This window comes from Zootoca vivipara, chromosome 14 (genome assembly GCF_963506605.1).
Source record: "Zootoca vivipara chromosome 14, rZooViv1.1, whole genome shotgun sequence".
NCBI lineage: Eukaryota > Metazoa > Chordata > Lepidosauria > Squamata > Lacertidae > Zootoca > Zootoca vivipara.
The window spans coordinates 24,910,127-24,937,877 of NC_083289.1; the positions used below are offsets into that span (position 1 = coordinate 24,910,127).

A 27,751-nucleotide genomic window follows, 5' to 3' on the forward strand; every position below is an offset into this window, starting at 1 on the left:
TGTCTCTGGTGGGTTGGGGAAGGGAGCTTTTAGAAAGTGTCCCAGGCCCTAGTGGTCTCCTGCCTGGATGGGAAAAGTTCTTTCCTACCTGGTTGAAGAATGGAGTCTAGTCAAATCAAGCAAAAAACCTGCTGTTGTGCCAGCCTTATACTGCACACCATGGAAAAGGAGAGAAGGGTTTCCTTAAAGGAACTCCAGCTGAATAATGTACGGAACGTGTTAAAAATTCACAGATCTGCATTAAGCTAAAGCCACTGCAGAACTTTTCATTAAGCAAAACAGCAGCAGGAGCAAAGTTTGAGGGAGCTGCAAATCAGTTTGATCTGGAAAGCGGGGCTCCCACTCGGCCACACTTAACACTCTTTAATAATCCAGAGGCAGCAGAAAGAGAAGCTAAAGGGCTCCTGGAACAGTTCATATATGTGTGCAAGGGGGAATGTCAACAGGTAGAACTCATCTCTGCCCTGAAATCCCCTCTACTATAGAAACACGTCTTCCTATATACATAAAAATGTAAGGTTGTTGTCATGCTGCAGTACACACTGCGGCTAATAGGTGGCCACACCACCAGCAGTATGATGGCAGGCAGGCAGGTAGCAGGTGGTCCAGGTGAGCTGTTTAATAGAGGGGTGAAGTACTTCAAAGAGACATTTGGCAATCACCTCTCTGAAGTCGTCGTCGTAGTCCCCCCGCTACATGCAACTGCAGCAAAGTGGAGAGGAGGTATTTCATTTGAGAATTTGAACATTATTTGTTTGAGAATCATTTGAAAATTTGCTCTTTATTACTCTAAAAGCAAGTGCACCAGATATGAGAGCTGAAAGAAAGGACTTCTTCAAGCAGTACATAGTTAACCTACAGAACTTGCTCTCACTGGACGCAGTGATGGCCAGCAACGTAGATGGCTTTAAAAGACAAATTCATGGAGTAGAAGGCTATTAATTGCTACAAGCCGCAAAGGCCGTGTTCTGGCATTGTTCCTGAATATCAGCTGCTGGAAACCTCAGGAGTTCTTGTGCTCAGGTCTTGCTTCTGGGTTTCCCACAGGCATCTGGTTGGCCACTGTGAGAACAGGATGCTGGACTAGATGGGCCATTGGAATGATCCAGCAGCCTCTAAAGAACACACTGTTCTCCACTCCCTAGTCTCTTCTTCCCATGGGTTCCCTGACTCCATTTCTAAAACTGCCCAAAGGCTTCCTAGCATGCCTAGATGTAACCCCCTGATCCTATACAAGCTGCCACCCCTGCTTGCTCCACTCGCCATCCCCTTTCCCAACCCTATTTCCCCCACAGCTCACCAAACCCTGCCCCCTTTACACCTAACCGAAACCCACCTCTCTTTGCACCTCACCCAGCCCCTCACCCATCTCCCTGCCTGAAGCCCCTCCCCTCCCTGCTTGGCCCAAGCCGCATGCCCTTTCAAAAGAGGGGGAAAGTGCTTCAGAAAGCAGTTTGCCAGACAGCTGTTTTCATATGAAATTAAGGTTGCAAACTTCTTTCACCACTCCTGCTCCTTTGAGCAACAGTCTGGCATGGCAGAAATTAACAAGCAATACTGTAGTGGTGGTGGTGTTTTTTCACAGCACAGAGATAGCTTATGGGGGAAATCCACTACCTGATTCATTTCCTCTGTATGTCGGGTGCAGGAATTGTTTAATAATAAGAACCAGTTGCTCTTTACAGTTTGATGGGTCAGTGCGTCTGGCTGTTAACCACAAGGCTGGTGGTTCGAGCCCACCCAGGGATGGCTCACAGCTGTGGGCAGGATTCCTGCATTGCAGGGGGTTGGACTAGATGACCCTCGGGACCCCCTTCCCATTCTACAATTCTATGATTGTATGAAATAATCCTTTAATCAAATATTAAGTGATGCTTTATTGCATTCTCTGGATTTTTAATACAGCTGTTCCATGCTCAAAACTAATCCAGTTACAGAGCAGGAAAAAAGGAATGGAAGAGTATTCCCTTTTCATCCGTTGGCAAAGCAAATACTTTCAAGGCCGCTCATGCCAGTGAGCCCAGCCACGTGCTCTATACTGCATGGATTTTGGAACAAAGGTGTCTGGGCCACCACCAGCATCACAAATGACACTCCACTGGCCAGCCACCTGAGGTTTTCAGAAGCAGCCATGGCTACCTTCTGCCCATTCCATCCTGGCCAGAAAGTCTACACTTAAGGAATTGTCTTCTGCAGAAGGTGCCCTCCAGAAATCTTGGACTGCAACTCCCACCAGCCTGAAAACATCACAGAGGGCACCCATTTCACGAAAAGCTGCTTTCCAGCTCAACTCAGCTAGCAGTAGTTGCAACTATGAAAGTCTTGGAGAAAACCAGGGAGAGATTTGGGTTAGTTTGCCAGCCAGCTTGCCTGCACCTGCCATGTCTCAGGAGCACAGGAATTTGACTGGTACAGAGTCAGTTCATCTAGCTTAGCACTGTCCATACTGACCAGCCGGCTTTCAGCCAGGGGACATACCCAGCCCTATCTGAAAGTATCATGAAAGCAGATGCCCGGCTACCACCAACCTGCTGCCTTGCCTTTTCCCTAAGTCTTACAAGTGGCTCATTGCAGCTGGTCTTCAGAGTTACTCCTGGGAAGGCTCTTCACTCAGCTTTGGTGAGAAGTCTCACAGCAGCCCCCGAGACAGTTTTGCCAGGCAGGGGCGACAAGTTCCCTAGAAAAACAACTTTTGAGGGACGTGGGGAGGGCGAACACGATCATAACCCTGGACAAAGACTGAATGTGAAAGGGTGGCGGGCTGTGAACACCAATGCCATCTTGCAAACAAGACAGCTGGCTAATGTGGGTATGATTTTTCTCTCGTTGCCAACAGATCCTTTATCTGTTGGACAGCCGGGAAGACCCCGTTCCAAAGCCCGCTTGGAGAGCATGGCGGTCTTTGTTTGTTGATCCCCCACCCCCCGCGCAAATCTCATTGAACGCTGGAAACGTCGCCATGGAAGTACCTGAAACTCCCCTCTCCACCTCGCATTTTTTTGCAAGGCTTTCTTAACGCCCCCACCCCAGTACGCAGGACGGGTGTTGTGTTGTTGTTTTGGGGGGCATTGTCGAAACACCAAGGCCATCGCAAGGAGAGCACCATCCGATCTCCAGAGGAAGGTCCGTTTGCGCGGAGCATTTCCCCGTCGCGCGCGTCCCGCTTCCACCACGCCTTGTAAGCCAGCAAACAAACCCACCCCGCGTGGGGCGCGGGCAGCTCCGGCCACGCGAGCCCGCCCCCTGCGACCAGTCGCAAGAGGCGAGGCGAGGCAGCCCTGGGATTCGGCGCAAGGATTGCACGTGCAAAAACGCGCACACACCTGTTTGCGCTCGTCACCCCGCCGAGCAACGGGGCGGCCGGAGCTCCGCCGCGCGCACCCTCCCCCCTCGCCAGGGCCACCACCACCGCGTTGTCCATGGTGGACGCGCCAGCGAAGATTGGAGGCTGAGATGGAACCACGGAGCGGCGACCCTGACCTCTTCACGCATACACACAACCCATTATTTGAGCGTTTCTTTTTTCGTGGCCCCAGGATCAGACCCCGGCCGAGGGGTCCCGCGCGCCCTGCCCAGCTCCCGCTCTGCGCTCCACCGCGCCGGGTTCTTCGCACCGACCGACTAGCAAGGCGGGAGGGGGGTGGGTAGGAAATACAACCACAAAACCCCATCCCACGAAGAAAATAAGAGCGCCCGCCCAGCCACGCCAAGCGCCCTCAGCTCCCCCTCTCCTGGGTTTAGGTCTTTACCTTCCACGGTCAAGGTCAACAAGGCAAGAATCGCGAGGCCAAACAGTCCCTCTAGCGCCATGTAAGCCCTTCGGAGCTCCGGGTGTGCGAAAGGGGGCGCCGTGAGGAGGAGGTGGCGGCGAGCGGCCGAGGCAGCAACCCCGGCGGCCGGAGACTGCTCCGCGGCTCGCTTGTTGGGGCTGGCGCGCGAGGGTTAGACGCGCGCGCGAGCGAAGGGCTGCTGCCGCTGCTGCCTCCCCTCCTCCATCGCCATCTTGTGTGAATGCAAAAAAAAGAAGAAAAAAAGGAAAAGAGGTGACTCTGGGAGTTGCAAGGCACACACGCGCAACCACGCGCGCCCGGCCCGAGCCGAGTCCCCCTTTCGGTGCCCGAGGGAGACGCCCCGGGCGCCACCTCCCGCCGGCCGCTCCCCCTGGACTGCCCCTCTCTCTCGCGCGCCCCCTTGGCTTTCTCTTCTAGGCTGCTGAGCCCAGACAGATGGGTCTCTCTCTCTCTCTCCTCCTTCTCTCCTGGGAAGGGGAAGGGGGTGGTCTCTCTGTCAGCGCAAAACAAGGGGACGGAGACGGCAAAAGGGAGCCTTGCTTTCCTCCCTGCTTTTGCTGGACGGGCGAGAGAGGAGAAATTAATCTCTCTCTGTCTCTCGTCGCCCCGTCCTTGCTTTCTTTTTGCACCCAGAGATAAAAATCATGCATGGCATTCAGAAAGGAGAGAGAGAAAAGTTATTCTCCCTCTCTCAGAGCACTGAGCTGCATGTTGAAAGAGTCGGGACAGGGACAAGAACTTTACGCAGCGCGTGGTTAACCTCTGGAACTCGCTCCCGCAAGAGGCAAGGGATGGTCATCAACTTGGTTGTCTTTAACAGAGGATTGAACAAATTCCATGGAGGACGAAGCTACCAATGGCTCCCACCCGCGATGACTATCGTCTTCCCCCACAGTCAGAGGCGCCAGCAAGGCTTCAACTCTTAATCTCAGGGTTGTGGGTTTGAGCCCCACACTGGGTGAAATATTCCTGCATTGCAGGGGGTTGGACTAGATGACCCTCAGGATCCCAACTCTACAACTCTATGATTCCAAATACCAGTTGCTGGGAGCCACAGGAGGAGAGGGGGCTGTTATGTTTGAGTCCTACATGCTAGTTTCCCAGTCAAGCATGTGTTCGGCCACTGTGAGAACAGCATGCTGGACTGAATAGGTCATTGGCCTGATCCAATGGGCTCTTATGTTCTTACATAGCACAGTGATATATGAACCATATAATTGCAGAGCTAGAATGGATCCTAAAGGTGATCTTATCTAACCCTCTGCAATGCAGGAATCACAAGTACTATATGAAAAGAGAGTAGGGCCCCAGGAAGCCTGCTGGACACTCAGACTTCTGATTGTGCCATAAGCTCCTCAGATGGTTCCAAGTTTATTGGCACAGGCTTAACAAGAAACACACCTTTAAATTCACACCATGTCAGAGAGAGAAGTGTTTTGAAGCTGATGACTGCATAGTTCTGTGCCTGGAGTAAATGTCTACTCAATGTGGAATCTATACAGCTCAGCAGGACTCCATTGGTTGCTAATTGGTAACTTGGTAAGTTTTCACAGCCTATTGGAAAAAGGAGGGGGAACAGGCAAGTGTTCTGAGTGAAGAAGATGCCTGTGTGATCTGAAAGCCTGCTACCTTGCCAACACAATTGGACCTATGGTGAGGAAGGGAGAGGATACAGTGAGTCATCAGTGACCCTAACTGCAAGCAAACACACACACACACACACACACACACACACACACACACACGAAGGTTGAAACAGTCCTGTCTGAAATAGTATGGAAGTGTTATTGAGTGAGGAAGATGCCTGTGTGATCTGAAAGCTTGCTATTGTACCAACCCAACTGGGTCCAATGGGCAGGTGTGTGTGGGTGGGTGTGAAGTAAACCACCAAAAACCCTGTCTGCTAGCAACATAGATGCCAAGTTTTCCCTTTTCTCGCGAGGAAGCCTATTCAGCATAAGGGAATTTCCCTTAAAAAAGGGAGAACTTGGCAGCTATGGCTAGCAAGCAAGCAAGTACACACACACACACCAGCAGCCACAAGTCTTGTCTGGATCAGCCGTGCCAAAGAGCAGCAGCTGGCTGCATTTAATAGGCATAATGTAAGTGAACAACAAAATACGCAATTTGCTCAACAACTCAAGAGATATCAGGGCAATTCTGTACAGCAAAAAGGGAGGGGAAGCAGCCCTTTAGATGCTCATGCCCTCCGGGAGCTTATGTATAATAAGTTCATTTCATTATGCTGGCTCTCATAAATATTTATTGCATGCACACAACCACCTCTCATTGCTCTTCTGAGGATGGGTGGTGGATACATTATTGTTAGGCATGGAGGTTTCCTCCTCCCTCTGCCACCACCGCCCAGCCCCCTCTCAGTCTGGCCTCCCTGCAAGCTGTGCAGAGAAGTCTGTTTGGACAAGAGGCTTTGGGGGAGTGAGAGGGTAAGGGTGGCAGCAAAAACTGGAGAAGGCAAGAGGCAGATTCCGTTCCATAAAGGGTCCTAACTCAGTGGCAGAGCATCTGAAGGCCCCAGGTCCATTCCCCAGATTCTCTAGGTGGGGGGGGGGATAGGGGACTCCCATCTGAAACCCCAGAGAGCAGGCTCCCAGACAGTGTCAACAATACTGAGCTAGGTGGGCCAACAATCTGACCCAGGATAAGGCAGCTTCCTAGGCTCCTATTTAAATCAGTCCTTTAATCAGAACCATGAGCAATGGAGTGTTATGTTTAAAGGAATGGCCAAAGCTAAGGTAGCAATTGTATATTCTTACTGTTTTTGGCAACAGCCATAGGACAGGGGCAGAGCATCTGCTTTAAATCCAGGAGATCACAGGTTCAAACCCCAGAAGCATCTCCAGGTAGGGCTGGGACCTTCCTCTACCTGAAACCCTGCAAAGCTACTGCCAGTCAGTGTAGGCAATACTGATCTAGATGAACCCATGGTATGACTCATGGTCTGACACAGCTTCCTGTGTAGGACTCCTGATTGATAGCTCTGTCAGTAGAGCATGAGATGCTTAATCTCAGGGCCATGGGTTCGAGCCCCACATTGGGCAAAAGATTCCTGCGTTGCAGCAGGTCTTCCAACTCTACGATTCTATGCTTCTATGCAGAGCTGCTGCCAGTCAGTGTCAACAATACAATGGTCTGACTTGGTAGAAAGCAGCTATGATATGCAGGGTGGCTTGCACTCTGAGCCAGTGGTGGTGGTGAATTCATATATATATATATATATATATATATATATATATATATATATATATATATATATGTGTGTGTGTGTGTGTGTGTGTGTGTGTGTGTGTGTGTGTGTGTGTGTGTGTGTAAAACAACCCCAGAACTATGCCCCTTCTACAGCTGTAGTACAAAATGAAATTTTGACTAGTAAAGACATTATGGTTTCAGCCCACCCTCTGTTGTCTTCTCCTCCTCCTCCTCCTCCTCCTCCTCCTCCTCCTCCTCCTCCTCCTCCTCCTCCTCCTCCTCCTCCTCCTCCTTCTTCTTCTTCTCTCTCTCTCTCTCTCTCTCTCTCTCTCTCTCTCTCTCTCTCTCTCTCTCACACACACACACACACTTTGCTTAACATCCAGCCTGATGATGAAGAGTTCTGCTGGACTCAAAAGCTTGCTCCCTATTTTGTGGCGTTTTGATTTTCTGCTAGTTCTGAAAAACAAAATGGGCAGTTTTAACCTTTAGCTATGCATGTAAATAAGGCAACCTCCCCTTCTTCTGCTTTGCTTATTGGGTAGGTTTCTCTTTGTGAAAAGCTCACTTATTTGGTATGCAAAGGATTGGCAAATAGCGGTGAAATAGATTAAACAAGGGGTGGCAATTCATCCCTGCTTCCCTATGCCACTGCCCTCAGCTTCCCCAAAGCAAACAAAGAATACACTACATAGGAAGCTGCCTTATGTTGAGTCTCACCATTGCCCCATTTAACTCAGTATTGTCTGCACTGACTGGCAGCAGCCCTCCAGGGTTTCAGGCAGAGGTCTCTCCAGAAGTCTCTGGAGATTTAACCTGGGACCTTCTCCATGCACAGCAAAAGCTCTGCCATTGAGCTGAGCTGTCCTTTGAATGGCCTGGAGTGCCTGGTGCTGTGCAGAGAGCTCTCTGCTCCCATGGAGTATACAATTTTAAATGTCTTTCTTTTTGCCTGTCCTGAGTCTCCCACCATTCTGCCTTATGATTCTGGGTTCTAGGGCTACGACAGAGTTTTTTTCCCCTCCTATCCATCTAACTCTGTACTGTCTACTCTGACTTGCAGCAGCTCTACGGGGTTTCAGACAAGGAGCCTTACCTGGAGGTGCCAGGGATTGAACCTGAGGCATTCTGCATGCCAAGCAGGTGCTCTGTTGTGTCCATATGGCCCTTCCCTGAAATGTTGTAACATTTTCTCCCAGGAAAAGTGCTTTTACCTCTCTCCCTCCCCAAAAATTTCGCTTGCCCCTTTCTGAACCTTTCCCACTCGCCACCCCCAGTGAAGATGCACAGCACCCACGGCTATTAGCATTATTTTGGCACCTGAGTCAGAAAACCCCACAAGCACTTAGAATCATAGAATCGTAGAGTTGGAAGAGACCACAAGGGCCATCCAGTCCAACCCCCTGCCGAGCAGGAAACACCATCAAAGCATTCTTGACATATGCCTGTCAAGCCTCTGCTTAAAGACCTCCAAAGAAGGAGACTCCACCACACTCCTTGGCAGCAAGTTCCACTGCCGAACAGCTCTTACTGTCAGGAAGTTCTTCCTAATGTTTAGGTGGAATCTTCTTTCTTGTAGCTTGAATCCATTGCTCCGTGTCTGCTTCTCTGGAGCAGCAGAAAACCTTTCTCCCTCCTCTATATGACACCCTTTTATATATTTGAACATGGCTCTCATATCACCCCTTAACCTTCTCTTCTCCAGGCTAAACATACCCAGCTCCCTAAGCCGTTCCTTTCTTGGGGAGTAAAAAAATAAAATACAACAATAATACTAAGGTTAAATAGCTAACCGCTGGATGCCCTATCACAATAGACACAAAATCAGCCCCTGGAAGCAAGCATCTCGCTCTTCCTTGTGGTAGGACCGGCTCACAATGCTGCTGAATAACAGGTTACCAGAATACCTGTGCCAGCTGAGAGGCTGCCTCATGATTTCTAATATGTCAAGGCTGAGACCTTGGCATTAGAGAAAAATGAGAGTTCAAATTAAGGCATGGCAAGGACAGGCAGCGTTAAGTGCTTGGGGGTCTGCTTTCGGAAACACCAGCAATGTTGAGAAGTCCTGACACAATTGCTCTTTCTTTTTACCGCGGCGAAGAGCCCTACAGTGACGAGAGGAAATAAATACATCCCAAACCGCTGGTGCTTCGAAAACAGGACTTTCCCTTATTTTGCATGCCTGGTTCCCATTGCCACCAGCTCCCTCACACACACACACACTGGAGCATTTTGTTTCGAAACCTCGCTGCTGGAGGGATTCCATGTGAATTGCTGCCCTTCAGTCAAAAGCGGTGTTCTTATCTCATTTCTGGGTTTCTTCCCTGTCCCACCCCCACCCCACCCCAGCTTTAAAAAGACACAGTTGTCCTTTCCTGCATGGGAAGCTGAGAAATAGAAGATAGGTGGGGTTTGTCATTATAGTCAGTGTGGCGAAGTGATAGAACCAGCAGTTGGGAATCTCAGGCACAAGGTCTAGATGTGAGATGTGAATAGATGCTAGGAGAGGATATATTTACAGTATTAAGATATTATCCTTCCTTCCTCACGTTTGTGAGTCCAACAGAGTGTCATCCCTTTGCAACTTAAAGGGAAGCTTAGATAGGCTAGTGTTAGCCTTTTTGTTGAAGTAATCTATAGAATCATAGAATCATAGAGTTGGAAGAGACCACAAAGGCCATCCAGTCCAACCCCCTGCCAAGCAGGAAACACCATCAAAGCATTCCTGACAGATGGCTGTCAAGCCTCCGCTTAAAGACCTCCAAAGAAGGAGACTCCACCACACACCTTGGCAGCAAATTCCACTGTCGAACGACTCTTACTGTCAGGAAGTTCTTCCTAATGTTTAGGTGGAATCTTCTTTCTTGTAGCTTGAATCCATTGCTCCGTGTCCGCTTCTCTGGAGCAGCAGAAAACAACCTTTCTCCCTCCTCTATATGGCATCCTTTTATATATTTGAACATGGCTATCATATCACCCCTTAACCTTCTCTTCTCCAGGCTAAACATACCCAGCTCCCTAAGCCGTTCCTCATAAGGCATCGTTTCCAGGCCTTTGACCATTTTGGAGCTGGAAGAAGAGGCGAGGGGGCAAGTAGTCCTCCTCCCCACCCCCTACCCCCAGCCCCAGCCGCTGCGCTTACCTTCCCTGAGGGTGCTGCCACCGCCACCACTGCCATTGTTGCAGCTGGTTCTCGTGGGTAGGCAGAGCGAGCTCGTCCACTCGGCTCTGGGCTGGCTCCAGAGAGGGGCTGCTTAAAATGGCGCTCAGCCAGCTCAGCCCAGCCCCCTTCCTCCTCTAGGCAGGGCGGGGAGAAGCCAGGAGGAGGGAGGCAGTGGCGGAGCTTCATGCTCCAGCACCGAGGGCAGAGAGCAGGCAGGGGCATGGCTGACACGTGCCCCGGGAGCATGGCACACACACCCCCGGATTATGGTGCTGGGGCGGTGCACTCCCCCCGCCCCCTTCCTCTGCCAGTGGAGGGAGGGAGGAGGTGCTGCCATGGTGCGTGTGAGGGAGAGGGGGGAATGGAATGGCGCAGGGGGGAATGGTGCAGCTCGAACAAACAGAATCCCCACGCCGATCCACGGACAGTCCACGGGCTGGATCCTGAAGGCAATTAGGTCTGATCCGGCCCGCAGGCCTTTGTTTGCTGACCCCTGCTCAATATGGAAAACCCAATATGGAAAACTCAGTATGGAAGCCGCATGGCATGTTCGGCTCCTGAGGCAAGTTCGAAAACCAAAGCATTTATTTCCGGGTTTATGGCATCCAAAACTGAAATGTTCAAAAACGGAGACGTTCGAAAACCAAGGTAACACTCAGAATACTTGTTGTTGTTGAAGAGCAACAGATATAGCAGCTTTGTTCAGGCAGGCTTAATATGGTAATTTGGTTACAAAGATTTAACTTAAGTCTAGCTTAAAATGGTCTTAGCAGATGTTCTCACATTGTTGGCAGGGCAGAAAGAGATGGGTCAGTATTAAAGATAGTGATAAGTAGCACTAGGTACCGAGCCGAATGGCTTGTGCAATGGGGCTTGTGCAACAGGACAAGTTCTACCCCTTTTCTTCCAGCACCTAAATCACATCTGGGTTTTCCCCCAACTCCCTGGCGCAAATTAGGGGGAGATGCATTGGAAGGAGATGGGGCAGAACGGCCCACTGCACATGTGGAAGTCATTCTGCTCATGCATTGATTTAGTGAAATACTGCCCTTCTATTCCCATACCACAAAGAGTGTCCCTTGTTGCACTCAGTCATTTGGTTTCAACCAGTAAATACCGCCAGAGGTTAAGACTGCAACAGAACAGCACCATTAAATAATTTCAGAGCTTTTCAAACAACATTTCATGTGGTTTTCAACACATAGACACACACAAAAAAACCCTTCTCACCCTCCAAGTTCCCATGGCATCCGAGCAATTACGAGAAGCTCATCAGCTTCCCTTTGAACTGTCCAATTAAATTTGTCATAAACAAAGCTATTGTCTTACAGCTGCCTTGCCCTGGGAAGTGATGGAGGAGAATTGCTAACGAGATCATCGTTGCTAATTGGTCTGTTGTGCACTCCCCCTTAACTTTTCCCAACTGAAGACAACTTTACATTTTTTAAAAAGAGTAAAATGGGAGAGGGGGGAGAGAGAGGGGGAGAGAGAGAGAAGAAAAGGATTAAAGGAATCAGGGAGCGATGGTAAGTGGGTTCGTGAAATTTATTTCACCGTCCACACCTTACAGTTAAAACACATTTAAAACACATGTCTCCCCCCCAAAAAATCATGGGAGTTATAGTTTCCTAAGGGTGCTCGGAATTGTAGTTTTGTGAGGGATAGACTGTTTCCAGTATTCTTTGGGGGGAAGTAATGTGCTTTAAATGTATGGTGTGGAAGATCACTGTAGGAAACAGTGAAGAAGGGGAATGGAGACAAAACATGACCAAAGTCCTGCAAGCCCATTTGTTTTCTTCTAGACTGGAATAAGAATCCAGAAAAGCAAGGCAGGAGATGATTGATAGTTTTATAAAGAGGTAAACAGTATACATGTCTCCCACTTTCGTCTCACTGTTACTGCTGATCCAACAGATTTGGTAGGCTTTTGAATATTAAAACCTGCCCAATCTGTTTACCAGAACATTGGATGCTGGCAGACCACCCGGTCTATCTAGCTCAGTACAGTCTACACTGACTGGCAGTGGCTCACCAGGATTTTAGATGGAGGGGATTTCTCCCAGTCCTACCCGGAGATGCCAGAGGTTGAAACTTCTGCATGCAAAGCAGATGCCCTGCTACAAAAATGCACATAGCAAAATGTGCATAACAATGCATATATCTCTGAAAATAACATACAAAAATGCATTGTATATGGGGGGGGAATCCCTTGCAAAAATAGTGTGTATTAGGCAAAATTGTGTACAAAAGGTGTATATTTGAAGGAAATTGTGCTAAGATGCTGCTAGATTTCCATGAAGACTTTTTTTATTTAAAAAAATGCAAATGTGGAGGACTGAATTTTAGATTTGGAAAATGAGAAATTGAGAGAACCTAAAATTGACATATTCACACACCTCTGAACTGCAGGTGTATTCAGTCTCTCAGCCTCCTCTGGACCTTTGCTGGGTTGACAGACCCTTTCTAACCACTTGAACCACTCGCTACAGAACTCCTTGGCTCAGCCCCGGCTACAACTTTGAATCCGGCTCCAACCTCCATGCCAGGTGCTGGACACAGAGAGTCTTGCAGATCTATAGCCCCGCAAGGCAGACTACTTGTTCCTGGTGCTTGCTGATGCAATTGTGTTCCTGTGCCTGCAAAATCTCTGAGCAACTCTTTGTGCTTGGTGAGGGTGATGACCTTTCCTGCCCCTTCAAAAGTAAATAGAGCAGAGTTTCTGCTTCAAGTCTGGCAATGGAGGCTGATCCCTTAGAACAAATGGGGTACTGCCCCAGTACCTTCTGTCTGCCCCAGCCAGTCCCCACTTGCCTGCCGCCTTACTTTGAACCAGTCCAGAGGATAGAACTGCCTGTCAAATTCCTCCCCCCCCCTCCTCCCTGGCAAGGGATGGGGACAAAACTAGACTGAGTGGGCTCTGGCTGTCATGGCGCCACCTACTGTTGGCCAGGGACCCAGGTGGCGCTGTGGGTTAAACCACAGAGTCTAGGGCTTGCTGATCAGAAGGTCGGCGATTCGAATCCCTGCAACAGGGTGAGCTCCCGTTGCTCGGTCCCAGCTCCTGCCCACCTAGCAGGGACCACTCCGACGGGAAGGTAAACGGCATTTCTGTGCGTTGCTCTGGTTCGCCAGAAGCAGCTTTGTCATGCTGGCCACATGACCCGGAAGCTGCCTGTGGACAAACGCCGGCTCCCTCGGCCTATAGAGTGAGATGAGCGCCGCAACCCCAGAGTCGGACACGACTGGACCTGATGGTCAGGGGCCCCTTTACCTTTACTGTCAGGCTCCCTACCTTGTGCCCTACCAGTCCTGACCTCCGAGGCCATTCTTGAACCTGATGCCAACACACCTTGTCTGCTCACTTCCCCACCTTCGCACCTGATCCCCCAATCCGATTGCTTCCATCAAAGCAGATCTGAAAGCCTCTGAACAATCATTTTCTCTTGTGATGCTTTCTCTCCACCATGGCATCAGCCATGCACTACTCAACTCACTGTTCCTCCTAATTAATTAATCTGTGGCTGCATTCATTTAAAATTGCAGTGATCAGAGGGCTTATCCAAACCAAGCGATTGAAGGTCTGTCTCAGACTAATTAAATGCCAACGTCTCTTGAAATCAAAGCGGGGGGGGGAGGCCCCAAAACTCAACAACATAGTTTTATCTTACATCAACTTATGCACTTGATGTTTCCAATGCCTGTAGTTATATTCGGCAAAGGTTTTCATATTTGTGAAATGTGTTTCTTCTAGTATACAAGGGCCTCAATCATCTGATGGAGAAACAGGTTCTCTCCAAATAAAAGCTTTGTGGCTTTTGGAGAGTGCTGGCACATTTGGCTGCCCAAATGGTACCCCTCTCCCATGAAAGTCAATGCTTTCAAAGGCTTGCTGCATGGAATAGACATCCATTCCCATCTGCATCTATCTTCGTGCACACCTGGTGCCAATTGAAGCAGATCACTTCAATCTGGGGCATGGCAAGACCAGCCCTGTTTTCCACACATGCTGTCAGGGACTGGCTGGACAAAGTGGAGTGGTAGGAGGCACCAGCTCGGGAACCACACAAGGATACTCTTTGTATAGCAATCTAGCTGCACTTCGTATAGCAATCTGAGTTAACACCACCCTTAAAAGCGGAGCCATTTCGTCTGTTGCTCTCTCCAGACGCTATGTCTGCTACTTTTACTCATCTACACTCACCCTGTAAATAGTTCCTGCATGAATAAAGCCTTTGAACTCCAGAAACTGTAAGTGATTGTCCCAATGTAATTCACCCAAGATGCAAAGTCTGCTAACAGTTCCCACAATTTCTGGGTGAAATGAACACAAATTCCATTCCATTCTCATTTTAATTCTATATTTTTAATATAATTTTTATAATAGCACTTAGCTCTGTGCTTGACTGTGGCCATTGCATTTACCATTTTTACCTATCTGAAAAATGTTGATGCTGTCTAAGCTTAAATATCATAATTGTTGGGGAAAATAAATTAAACAATTGTTCTTATCACAATGTGTGTGTGTGTGTGTTTGTTGATGTCTTTCTAGCCTTCTTGTGTATATTTCATCCTTAAGCAGAGCAACTTCAGCAGAGCAGTTCTTTTTTAAAATGAACTTTCCAAGCACTGGACTCCCCTATGTGAAAAATTCAGTTGCAGAATAGGCCCACAGACCATAGCTGCCAAGTTTTCCCTTTTCTCGTGAGGAAGCCTATTCAGCATAAGGGAAAATCCCTGTAAAAAAGGGATAACTTGGCAGCTATGCCACAGACGTCTGCACTAAACTCCCAGGACCCTGCCAAGAAACTAACTTCTGTGTCTGTCTCCAAAATATCCCTATAAAACTTTGCTTTCTGCAGCTGGAATGCCTTCGTTCAGAGTTTTATAATCTCAGGGAACGGGGGGGGGGGGGAGTTCATGCAAACCCTACCAGACACTGAAAGCTCAAAGGAGACAGTTGTGTGGCATTGCTAACTGGCCATTCCTTCCCCAAAAATCAGCCACATGTTTGGTGGCATTGCAAAAAAAGGCTTTATGCATGTACATCCTTGTGCATGTGGATCCTTCTCACATTGCCATAAAACACATGGCTGGTGGGGAGCATCATCACTGTGGTTGCCATATGTCCTCTTTTTCCAGGGGACGTCCTCTTTTTTATGCGTATGTGAAATGAGGGTCGTCATAGCGATGCATAGTTAAAAGTAGAAGTCAGCCAATGTGTCCTCTTTTTTTGCTCTTCAAAATATGGCAACCCTACTCATTGCTAAGTGTGGCTATGGACACACTAATCTGTGCGTTTTGGTTTGCCTCAGTTTCTCATTTTCGGAATCTTAAGTTCATTTCTCCACATTTCCACATCCGCTTGTGAATTCCTTTTAATAAAAAATTATCTTGAAAACTAAAAAGTATTTTGGTGTTTCGGGAAGTGTGGATGAGTTGATTCACCTTTAAATGCGGACTGAAATTACTCTCCTATTGCTAGTTGTGGGTGGTACCTATCCACATGGGGGGGCAGGGCAGTTGGCAACACCCCCTGAGGGGTTTGTGTTCACTCTCCGTACTCTCTCTGTGTTGCAGGACCCCCTATCTCATCCCGTTTCCTCTCACTCTCACTGATTTGAGCCGCGAAGATTATTGAGAGAATTCAATGAAAGTGGTTGATCAGGAAGAACAAGATACCTGAAGGCAGCAAAACAGGTTTGTCCCATCCATGGGAAATAGAAGATAAAAGGATCTCGTCTTTTGGATGCTGTGCTGTTAGAAGGGATGGACGCCTCTGTCAGTTTTGGCTTTTCTCTGTTTCTGGCTTTGTTTCCAAAACCAAGTTCAGTTCATCATGTTGCCACATCCGATTTTGCAGACTTAAAAAATAAATAAATTACTTATGCATCTTAAGCACACTTGGCATCTCAAGAGAGCAAGGGGAAGGTTGAAAGCTGGAGACCAAGGAGAGCAGAGTTCAACTCTGTGCTCAGACATGAAAGTCACCTCGGACCAGGCACAGTCTCTTAGCCTAGCCTACCTCACAGGGTTGCTGTGATGATAGAATGAGGAGGAAGAGAACCATGTACACCACCTTGAGTTCCTTTGTGGGAAGGTGGAATAGAGACAGCAGTCTGGGTAGCTTAGCTGGTTAAGCGCCAAGGTTAAGGCTTTGGCCCCTGCATATTCCTGCATTGCAGGGGGTTGGACTCGATGATCTTCGGGGTCCCTTCCCACTCTATGATTCTATGAAATAAAATTCTCCAGCAACCATTAACAGTTGCCAAACACTAGTGAACTTTTAACTAACAGGAGAACGCACCATTCCCTGAGGAAACAGGGAAAGATTCATGTGTCTTGGGTCTGCAGCTGCTGTTGTGGTTTGAGCTTTTGGCTGGCTGACAAAAATGACTTTGGAGCGGAGCAAGCTGCCTTAATCTGAACCGCTGGTCCATCTAGCAACTATCAGCATTTCTCTCCAGGGCTTCAGGCAGGGAACATGTTCCACCCCACCTGGAGATGCTATGATTTGAACCTGGAACCTTCTGCATGGAAAGGAGATGCTCTACCACTGAGCTATGGTCTTCCCCCCTGCCGCACACGCACACGCCCCAGGAACATAGAAAGCTGCCATTTTACCAAGCCAGACCACTGGGTGTATTTAGCCCAGTGGTGCCAACACTGGCCTGCATCAGTTCTCCAGGGCTTCAGGGAGGAAACATGCCCGTCCCTGCCTGCAGAGGACCTCCTGCATGTGAGGGACCTTCTGAACCTGGGACCTTTTGCATGCAAGGGAGGGGCTTTGCCGCTGACTTACAGTGCTGGCAAAGCAGGTTGCCAGCTGGGGCAGATAAAGCTAAAGATAAATGTGGCCATTAGCAGGAGCAACCAACTGGTTCTTGCCGAAGAGTAGGTGGCACCACCTCGTAATTTAATAGCTTGAGCTGAATGTTTCTTAAACTCGAGAGACAGCTTGTAAATCATTGAGATTATGCTTGCTCCTTCCAGCCCTTCTCTCCCTCTCCCACCCACCCCTTGCAAGTTGCTGCTGCGAGGTTGAGTATGGGAAGTCCATTCCACAAACCCAGCTGTCCTTAAGCTGCCAAAGAAAGAGCGGGAGAGGCAGCTTAAGTCCCACTAGGTGTTCCCAGCTAGTAAATCAATCAGTTTCCCAAAGGCTTTGGACATGGTGCATTGAGCAATTCGCTGGTTGGGAGCCAGCGAGGAATCTGTGAATTTCGGTTTCTCTCATGCTGCAGATGCACCGTGCCTTTAAAGTGCATCAAAAACACACGGCTTCCCACAAAGAATCCTGGGAACTGTAGTTTACTGCTCACATTCTGAGCACCCACCTCCAACTACAAATCCCAGGATTCTTTGGGGGAAGTAATGTGCTTTAAATGTAAGTGCGTGTGCAGTCTCAGTTTCTCGTTTTTCCAATCTTAAGATCCGTTCTTGATATTCCCACATCAGTTTGCAATTTTAAAGGAATCCTCATGAAAATTCATCACCATTTTAGTGCAAATTTCTCCTAAGATATCAATTTTTGTATGCAGTTTTCATAGCTGTCAAGTTCTCCCTTTTTTTAAGGGAAGTTCCATTACTGTATGCTGAACAGGCTTCCTCGCGAGAAAAGGGAAAACCTGACAGCTATGGCAGTTTTGCCATTCAATTTCCCTTACTATGATGCATTTTGCATGTTATCTTCAAGAATATATGCAATTTGTGCATATATTCATTGAGATATTCATTTCCCTGTACAGTAATATATACATTTTGGTACACATTACTTGACTGAAGAACTGCCTTGCAAAATTCAGAGAAGTGCAAATTTCAAAGGGCAGCTGTATTTTGGTTTGCGTATTGTTCCAGAAAGTGTGAATTAGGTAGGTAGCTTCACCTTTAAATGGGAACTGAATTGAATTTCTGCCCCATACCTTCTGGTTGGGGCATTTCAAAGGCTCACACCCAAATCCATTGGTTTTTGCAGGGTGTCCTTGGAGGGGGATTCTGTCTTTCTGCACTTGAGTCCTCATCTGGGTGTGTTTAAAAGGCACACCCAGCAATCTTAGACATCTCAATGGCACATAGCGGGGAGTAGAGGCACATTTGTTCATTGTATGCCATTTTAAACCCTTTCTGTCCTCCTCTAAAGAATTCACTTCCCATTTTATCCTCACAACAACCCTGCGAGGGAAGCAAGGCTGAGACATAGTGACTGGCTCAAGGTCAGCCAGCATGTTTGAGAGGGGAAGAGAGAGAGTCTTCTCTATGGCTGCACCTAGATGTTGAAAGTCTGCAGCTCCCTTTAACCTCCTCACTTGCTTTGCTTCTTGCTACTTAGCCAGTAGGGTTTTGGCCTGTCAAGTAGAAAATCCTTTGCTGATTTGGCCCCTGGTTTTGTTTGTTTTAATCTGCTACACCTGCCTCTATTTTTACAGGGGCTTGTTTTCCTGTTGCTCTTGTCAATTGTTTGATTAATTTCTGTTGGACGTTTTATTTTCCCTTGCTAGAAAGGCTGACCTTTAAATATTGCTTCTGGGTGGGAAACAAATGAACAAGGAGCATCTAATGTGGGTTTGAAAAACCTGCCTTTGTGGGATAGATATCCCACTGACCTGGGTGGAACCCACACACATATTTAAAAAAACATTGTGAAAATGCTTTTTTTAAAAAAACAGTTTTGAAAAATATATTGAATTTGCCAGACCTCACCATTGCCATCTAGTGTCATTTTTGTATAATGCATTTTACAACACACAAAACATTTTATTTGCAGCTGTAAAGCTGAGTCCCCTGTTGTTCTTAGGTGTGTGCGCTCTCTCTCTCCAGTCAGGACTGCATTTCATTCTGGATATATCAGCTCAGTCTTTGCCAACCTGGTGCCCTCCAGGTGTTTTGTACTTCTTGGTGCCACTATCCAGTTGGTGTTGACCAGGCACCCCCAAACCTCGGCCCTCCAGATTTTTTGGACTACAATTCCCATCATCCCTGACCGCTGGTCCTCTTAGCTAGGGATCATGGGAGTTGTAGGCCAAAACATCTGGAGGGCTGCAGTTTGGGGATGCCTGGTGTTGACTCATGACAGGGCCTTTTCAGTAATGGCTCCCCATTTGTGGAAATCCCTCCCTAGGGAGGTTCACCTGTCTCCATCTTTATTAACTTTCAGGGACACTTGTTTGAAAACATTCCTGTTTACCCAGGCATTTGGTGGGTGAAGAATACTGTTCCTGGCAGCATGGAGATCATAGGATGGAATAATGGTTTTGATAGTAACTGCATTTAGAGGTTTTAAACTGTAATTGTCTTCAGAATGTTTTGATCTATTTGGGTTTTGTTTTTGTTTTTTGCTTTGTTTTTAAATTGTATACCTCTTTGCCTCCCTGGGATCCTTGGGGAAGAAGAGCGGAATATAATTTCAAACAACAACAACACCCATTGGCTTGTGGTTGTGCCCTTTCTGCCCCTGCATGATAGAGCTCTCCTGGCCAGAATTTGGGCTGTGGTCCAAAAATATCTGGAGGAACCTGGGCTAGAGAAGGTTGGTTGGCATAGCCTGTGAATGTTTATTTTGATAAAAGAGCAAGTAATAAGCTAAACAGGTTGTTTGGTATATGTGGTGGGGTGTGTGTGTGTGTGTGTGTGATGGACTGCCCTTGCCCTCACTTGGGAGGGCGGTATGAACTTCAAACTGAAGTTCCTCCTTCAACACTGAGCCATCTTAATTGGCAGCACAGCCACTTAGGGAAGCTGGAATATAATTAAGCTGTAGCCATAGAAACCAAGGCACCTTGATGAGATGGTGACAAAAAATGCAGTCAGATCTTTGAGAAGCTGGGATTCACAGGGTCTCTGCAAAGAACGAGCAAGAAGCTTCTTGTGCGATTTGGGGAAAAGGATGGGCCAAAACTTGTCATTGTGAAACCTGAGGAGTTGCAAGGGATTGCTAGAATATTTTTTAAGGTTGGAATGGCAGCCAAGCCACTCTTAACAGTGCATAAGGCTAGCAATGGCTACTAGCCATGAAGGCTAGTATCCCTCTGAACCCCAATTACTGGGAATTGCAAGCAGGAAGAGTGCTGTCACCCCCTCAGGTCCTGCTCACAAGCTTCTCACTGGGGTATCTGGGTATCAGGATAGCGAACAAGATGGGCCAGCGGTCTGATCCTGCAAGGCTATCCCTTATGTTCTCAAAATGGCAAACAAACATGTGCTTATTAGGCGATATTTGCATTAAAATACTGGAGTATTTTCACTATGGTTTTTTTTTAATGTAAATTGCTGCCAAAATGCAGGAAACTGAGTTTAAAACCAGGGAAAAGGAGAAATAGAGAGAACTGAGATTAACAGATCCATCCACCCCTACATACAGCTCCCGTATTCTCACATTAAAGTTTATTACGGCCAGTTTACCTGAGCCATTGCCTCCATCTCTGCGCCCCACCCCCACCCCCTGCACAATTCTGAAAACTATTCTGCATCTGCTATACACCTTTAATCTGCAGTAGAAAATGGAATGCATGGCTTTAGATGCTACGGGAGCTCAGGAGCCCCAGGGGGCAGCGAGGCCAGAGAGGAGAGGGGCCAAACCCCATGAAGGAGCGTCTCCACCCCCATTGTTCAGCCCGGACACTGAGGTCCAGCTCTGAGGGCCTTCTGGCAGTTCCCTCCCTGTGAGAAGTGATGTTAATAATAATAATAATAATAATAATTTATTTATACCCCGCCCTCCCCAGCCAAGACCGGGCTCAGGGCGGCTAACATCGGATATAAACAATTGATTAAAATACAGCTTAAAACATAGTTAAATGCAACATTAAAATGCAGCCTCATTTCAATAGAAACTCAAATCAAAAACTGTTTGGGGAAGAAAATGTCAAATCTTCACCAGGCCAACTATCCAGACTGGTCCTACGTGGGCCAGAAAAAAAGCCAGAGAAGTCCCCAAATGTGAGTTCCATCACAGAAGGAAATAAGGAAGAAGGAAAGAGGGGGAGGGGATCAAGTTGGTCCCAAGACAAAGGCCAGGTGGAACAACTCTGTCTTACAAGCTGTTATGTACTGAGCTGAATCCTAGAACAATAGGATTCAGAATCAGCAGTCTGATTGGTCAGCAGGAGCTACCCAATCCAACTCCAGGTGGAAGTTAATCCGCAACCTGATTGGTCTGCAGGAGTAGCCAATCAGGCGGCTGGTAGAAGAGAATCTGCAACCTGATTGGCCTGTAGGAGCAGCCAATCAGGCTGCAGGCAGAAGTCAATCCACAACCTGATTGGCCCACAGTTGTATCCCTGAAGTAGCCAATCACGCAAGGCCCATTGTGTAAATAATGTATATAAGCAGATGGTTTTGGGAAAAGAGCCATTCTTCTCTTCTTCTCCTTGATGACTATGATCTGAATAAAGAGCATGAAATTCACTCTCGACTCCGAGTATATTTCACAAGCCCTGTGGAAAGAAATCAGATCCCGCAGGGCCCTGGTCTCATGAGACAGAGCGTTCCACCAGGCTGGAGCCAGTACGGTATTGAAAAGGCCCAGGTTCTGGTTGAGGCTAATCTGACTTCCTTAGGGCCCAGGACCTCTGGAGTGTTGCTATTTATGGACCTTAAGCTCCTCCGTGGAGCATACTGGGAGAGGCGGTCCCGTAGGTACAGGGAATCAGTCAGAAGGCCTTCTCGGTTATTAAATAGTGGGTAGACACAGCGATTCTTCAAGAAGCTCTTTATTCGGAAGCCAGAACAGAACTGACCTGCATTGCCGAGCTGGCCTGCTTTTATAGAGGCTGGATCAAACATAATTCAAAGTTCCCTCCTAAAGTTCCCTTCTACAACAACGGACCTTTGCGATGTGACCCCTTCTGAACCGACACTTGACAAGGGGATGGTTGCCTCCACAACCGGCACATTCTAATTGGACCTTGGACCTCTGTTTGAACTTCCTGCGCTCCCGCTTTGTCTGGTGCACGTCATCGTCTTCTCTGGAGGGTGCCTCATCACTGCTGGCTTCCTCATGGTGCACGGGGATTGTCTTCTTAGCAGGATGCAGGCTGCTGGCCTTGTGGATCTCCTGAGCATAGAGTTCAGCAGCTTCTGAGGCCGCTGCCTCCTCGATGGCCTTCTGCAGCATGAGGTCTGGCATGGCGAGAAGGCGCCGTTGTAAACGGTTGTCCCGGACTCCGCAGATGATTTGATCCATCAGGGCGTCTTCTAAGTCTCGGAACTGGCAGTGCAGGGTGGCCTTTCGAAGCGCGGCGATGTAGTTGTTGATCGACTCACCCTGTGCCTGATCTCGGTGATAGAACGCATGACGGGCAGCAATTTTGGACGGCTTGGGCACATAGTGGTTACGGAGCTTCTCTTTGAGCATGTCCCATGGCGTTGCCTCAACAGCTAGAGGCGCGACCAAGGCCTGGGCTGTCTCAAAGACCTCGGAGCCACAAAGACAGAGGAAAAGGCCCCGCTTCCTTTCTGCAGACACCGCTGTCAGCTCATTTGCTTGGAGATAGCAGGCAAACCGAGCGAGGTAAGTGTCCCACGATTCAGAGGCTGGTGCAAACAGCGGTAGAGGCACGAATGAAGCCATGATTCCAATGCCGATGTGGAGGGCGATGGATGGAACACAGGGCTCTAGCCAGAATGGTCAGCTCTGAATTGGTTCTGCCCAGTGATTCCGCTCAGTGATTTCGCTCGGTGAGCGTCCGAATCTGTCTGTGCTCTGATGTCCATCCATCCCATCCTCGTCACCAGTATTAAATAGTGGATAGACGACACAGCGATTCTTCAAGAAGCTCTTTATTCGGAAGCCAGAACTGAACTGAACTGCATTGCCGAGCTGGCCTGCTTTTATAGAGGCTGGCTCAAACAATGTATCAAACATAATTCAAAGTTCCCTCCTAAAGTTCCCTCCTAAAACAACTGTCAAGGACCTGAGGGAAAACTATATACACTAATACATAACATCGATGATGGCGCCTGCCCTGTGGAATGCCCTCCCATCAGGTGTCAAGGAAATAAGCAACTATCTGACCTTTATAAGACATCTGAAGGCAGCCCTGTTTAGGGAAGTTTTTAATGTTTGATGTTTTATCGTGCTTTTAATATTCTGTTGGGAGATTCCTGGTTGGCGGGGAATAAATAATAAAAGAATCATCACCATCATTATATTGATTTCAAACAAAGCTTTGCAACTTCTGTTATTGTCCACTTGCCCCAAGGTTTGTGCCCATTGTGTTGTTAGCTCATCGTTCCCAATAAGATACATTTGGGGTCCCCTGTGCTAATGAGTTTCAGACTGCCGTGTATGTGTGTGTTTCTTGGAGCATTATGGAGAGAGGAGACTCTTCTCAGGAACAGCTAGACCCCCATCCGAAGAGGACGCCTCTCAGAGGAAGCCGCACGCCGCCACAAGTGTCCAAGTGAATGGGAACCTTGTTAGGTGGGAAACAAGGGTCCCCCGCTAACAAGCTCTTATCTCCGCTTTTGTTTCCAACTGAAGGTGCCCGCCATTAGCCGAAGTGTTAACAAGAGCTCTCAATAGCCTCCAAAGAAGCCAGGTGCTGCTGAATATTCATGAAGGTGCGAAGAGAATGTGGGAAAGCAAACAAGAGGAGGAAAGGGAGGCAGGGGTGGGAGCATTGTCCAAGGAGAGAGGCCACCTAACACACTGTGAGAAAAAGGGGGTGGGGGTCACCAGAACGATATGGCCTCCCTTCCAGTAAACTCTGTCCCGTCTGCCTGGGGAAGTTCTTGTCAATTCATGACACGAGAAGGATGGATTTTTCCAGCTGACACCTGCGCACATGCGCGCACACACACACACTGCACACACTGTACATTTCAAGTGCATGACTTTCTCCAAGGAATCCATGGGATCATATGAATGAACCCCTCCCCCCAAGCTGAGGGGCCCCCTGACCACTAGGTCCAGTCGTGACCGACTCTGGGGTTGCGGCGCTCATCTCGTGTTATTGGCCAAGGGAGCCGGCGTACAGCTTCTGGGTCATGTGGCCAGCATGACTAAGCCGCTTCTGGCGAACCAGAGCAGCGCACGGAAACACCGTTTACCTTCCCGCTGTAGCGGTACCTATTTATCTAATTGCACTTTGACGTGCTTTTGAACTGCTAGGTTGGCAGGAGCTGGGATCGAGCAACAGGAGCTCACCCCGTCGCGGGGATTCGAACCGCCGACCTTCTGATCGGCAAGCCCTAGGCTCAGTGGTTTAGACCACAGCGCCACCCGCGTCCTTTGAGGGGCATTGCCATTCAAATGGTGTGTGTGTGTGAGATGCATCATGTGATTGATTATGCAGGGTGGAATTGTAGTTTGTTAAGGGTGCTGGGAAGGGTTGTTCAGTAAGGTGTGAACTACAGATCCCAGGATTCTTTGGGGGAAGCCATGTATGCCGTGTACACAGCTTGAACCTGGGATTTATAGTTCTGTAAGGAGCACAGGGACTTAAACTAGGGGTTCTCAAACTGGAACACCAGAGGTCTGCAAACTTCATTCCACGGGGGAAGGCATTAACTATCCATAACAAAAGTTAATTGTATTTTAGTTGCTACTGTTACTTCTTATATTGTATTGATTGTATTACTAATCTGAATTGTATGGAATACAAGAAAATGCAATGTGTAATTAAAGAAGCAATAAAAGCACAATTACAAACCATAAAGCATCTAGCAGCATGCATCGCAACTGCTACAGTGGTTAGAAAAATCATTAAGTGGTCTGCCAAGACCCTACGCAATTTTCAAGTGGTCTGGGTGGGTGGGTGGGTGGGGTGGGGAATCAGTTGTCTACATTGACTGACAGCTGCTCTCTACTTTTTCAGGCAAGAGTCTCTCTCAGGCCTACCTAGAGATGCCGGGCATTGAACCTGAAACCTTCTGCATGCAAAGCAGGTGTTCCACCACTGAGCCATGCCCACCCCCCCTGCATCTCCCAAGCATTCGGCTTAATTGGATGACCCTGGGTTCCGGAGGCATATTTACAGCACACATTTAAAGCATTATGATACCACTTGGAACAGTCGTGTCTACCTGCAAAGCATTCTGGGAGCTGTAGCTGTCTGGGGAGCTGTTAGGAGACTCCCTCCCCAGGCTTCAATTCCCAGAATTCCCTGTGAAGAGGGATGGGTTGTTCAATTGCTCTGGAAGGAGAATAGGGATGTCCCAATCGCTCTTTCACAAACCACAGCTCTTTGGGAGAAGCCATGATTATTTAAAGAGGTGCTTTTAAATGTATGTGGCCTAGAGAGGTTTTAAATGTATGTGAGAGAGGAAGGAAAAATATCTGTCTATCCATCTGTCATTAGCTTTTCCACACCAGGTGTAATTTTATAGTCTGTGGAATAGGGGCAGGACCTTGGGCTGGCCTGTGCCCTTCCCCAAGCAGCCATCTTGCAAAACAAATCTTGCCTCCAAAAGGGCTAGAAGAAAACCTGACGGGAAAAGGAGGGTTACAATTTTGTGAAAATGAAGGTTCTCCCCCCCCCAGGCTGTTCTTATTGCCCTGACCAGCTCCCCCCACAGCTGTTGAAAAGTGTGTTTTTGTTGGGATGAGGGGTGATTTTGGGGTTTTGTTTTTTTTAGCCTGCCTCCTCACCTCACCCCTCTTTCGAAAGTTTTCAAACTTTTGCATGTTGCTGGTGAGCCGAGGGTCATAGTATTCACTCAACAAATCGATGAATGGAAACAGATTTGAGAACAGGAGCCACATGGGGAAATGGGGGGGGGGTTGTTCATGGATAACAACAGCTGCTGGGATGGAGAAGAGGGGGGAGACTGAGGAGGAGGGGTGGAAAGGATCAGATTTTTTTTTATTAACAAGTGGAAGGAGGGTGGCGGGGAGGAAAGCAGACTGAAGAAATGGGAACACAACAGAAAGAAAGCAAAAAGGGGCAGGGAGGAAATAGGAAAAGAGCACCTTCTATTCCTAAAAAGGCCTTCTTTTTTGGTGCTGTTTACTGGTCTGCTTGACATGAAATAAAAAGCTAAGGAAATCTAAAAGAACCAGGGAGCTAATGATCACAAACAACTTGGCGACAGGAGCCAAGAAGCCTTTCTGAGCAAGCGAATCACACACAGAATACAAAGTGGAGGGAGAAAGAATGGCCTCCCTAAAAGCAAGCTGGCTTCTCCTGGCAAAGGGAAGGGTGAACTGCAGCCTGCCTGCCTGCCTGCCTGCTGCTGCTGCTGCTGCTGCTGCTGCTGCTGCTGCTGCTGCTGCTGCTGCTGCTGCTGCCGCTGCCCATCTTGGCAGCCTCCTGAGAGGAAAACTCAGCCTCCTCCTCCTCACCCTACCCAGTTTCTTTCAAAGCTGCTGAGAATCACCAGTGGGGAGAGTGGCAGTTGCTCTCAGCCCTGCTTTCCGTCTTCCCCTTGAGGCATCTGGCTGGCCACTGAGGGAACAGAGGGCTGGGCTAGATGGGCCGCCTTTGGCCTGATCCAGCACACAGGCTCTTCGGGCCCTATTGCTGACAGGAGGGATGGGGAAGAAATTAGGTTCGGTTTGCACCCACCTAATTAACACTTTCTGAATCAATATGTGAACTGAAGCACAGCCGTCCATCTAAATTCACTCTTCTCTGAATTTTGCAACACAGGCCTCCTGCCGAATAAGACATACAAAAATGCATATACCAAGGTAACGTATGCAGAAAAGCTCACACATTAGTGAAAACAACCTTTTAAAATGCATTGTGTTAGGGAGAATAGAAATATTAGGGGGAAATAATACGTATCTTAGATAACTTTGCGTATAAAATGTTAGGAGAAATTTGCATGAAAATGTTGAATTTTCATGATGAATTTTCTTTTTTAAAAGGAAATTTGCAATCTGGCATGGAAATATGACAAATCTAACATAAAAAAAATTAGAAACTGAGAGGAACTGAAATTGACAGATTTACTCATCCCTAGAGGAGGTGGACACTGTTGAATGTGTTCTGCTGTTTTGGAGTGGAATAATTTGAACTGCTCGCATCTTTCTCTTACTGATCAATCAGAGTCCTCCAGTTTGAGCCCTCTTCATATAAAAGGATGTGGAGAATTTGGGGGAATGACCTTACTCCTCTCTTTCCCAGAGGCCTCCCTCCCTCTGGTTTGCTCAGAAACAAAAAAACAAAAAACAAAAACTCAGCTGTGTTTGTGGTCACCCAGAGTTCTGAGACACGAGATACAGACCAGCCGCTCCCAATTTAGATTGTGATATTTTGTTCCTCCAGTGATAAATTCACATTACCTCATTTATTTCTGGGCATGCTACAGCTGTCTGAAATAGACTGGCTTCCTTAAATAGTGGTCCCAGCTTAGACAGACCATCAAACTCCTTTATGCCAAGAAACTGATCCTGAGCTGGAATTATGCTTTCTCTCCATCTGATCTATTACACACAAAATTTTCTTGCTTCAGTGCTCTTCCATTGGCATTAATATTTTGATTCATATTTATTTTTTAATTATTATTTTTTAAATACTGTATAATGGACTGTCCTTCATTGGTGTTTTTTAAACATAGTTTGAATGGCCACCCGTCAAGGCTGATGATTCCTGAACCCTTCCAACAGTTCTGTGATTCTATCATAGAACCCAAAGTGCTACAAGTGTGA

At 47.9% G+C, this 27,751-nt stretch overlaps 1 protein-coding gene across 2 annotated transcripts in view; it reads right to left on the bottom strand.

Annotated features, from left to right (window-relative positions):
* The window catches only part of IGDCC4 (immunoglobulin superfamily DCC subclass member 4), a 78,131-nt gene extending 74,035 nt beyond the window's left edge, over positions 1–4,096 (bottom strand). For both annotated transcript variants that reach the window (XM_035131242.2, XM_035131241.2), the window contains exon 1: positions 3,750–4,096. In XM_035131242.2, the coding sequence (XP_034987133.1) occupies positions 3,750–3,810 (61 nt within the window). In that variant the 5' untranslated portion in view covers positions 3,811–4,096. The remainder of the gene's footprint in view (positions 1–3,749) is intronic.
* Positions 4,097–27,751: the final 23,655 nt, after the last annotated feature.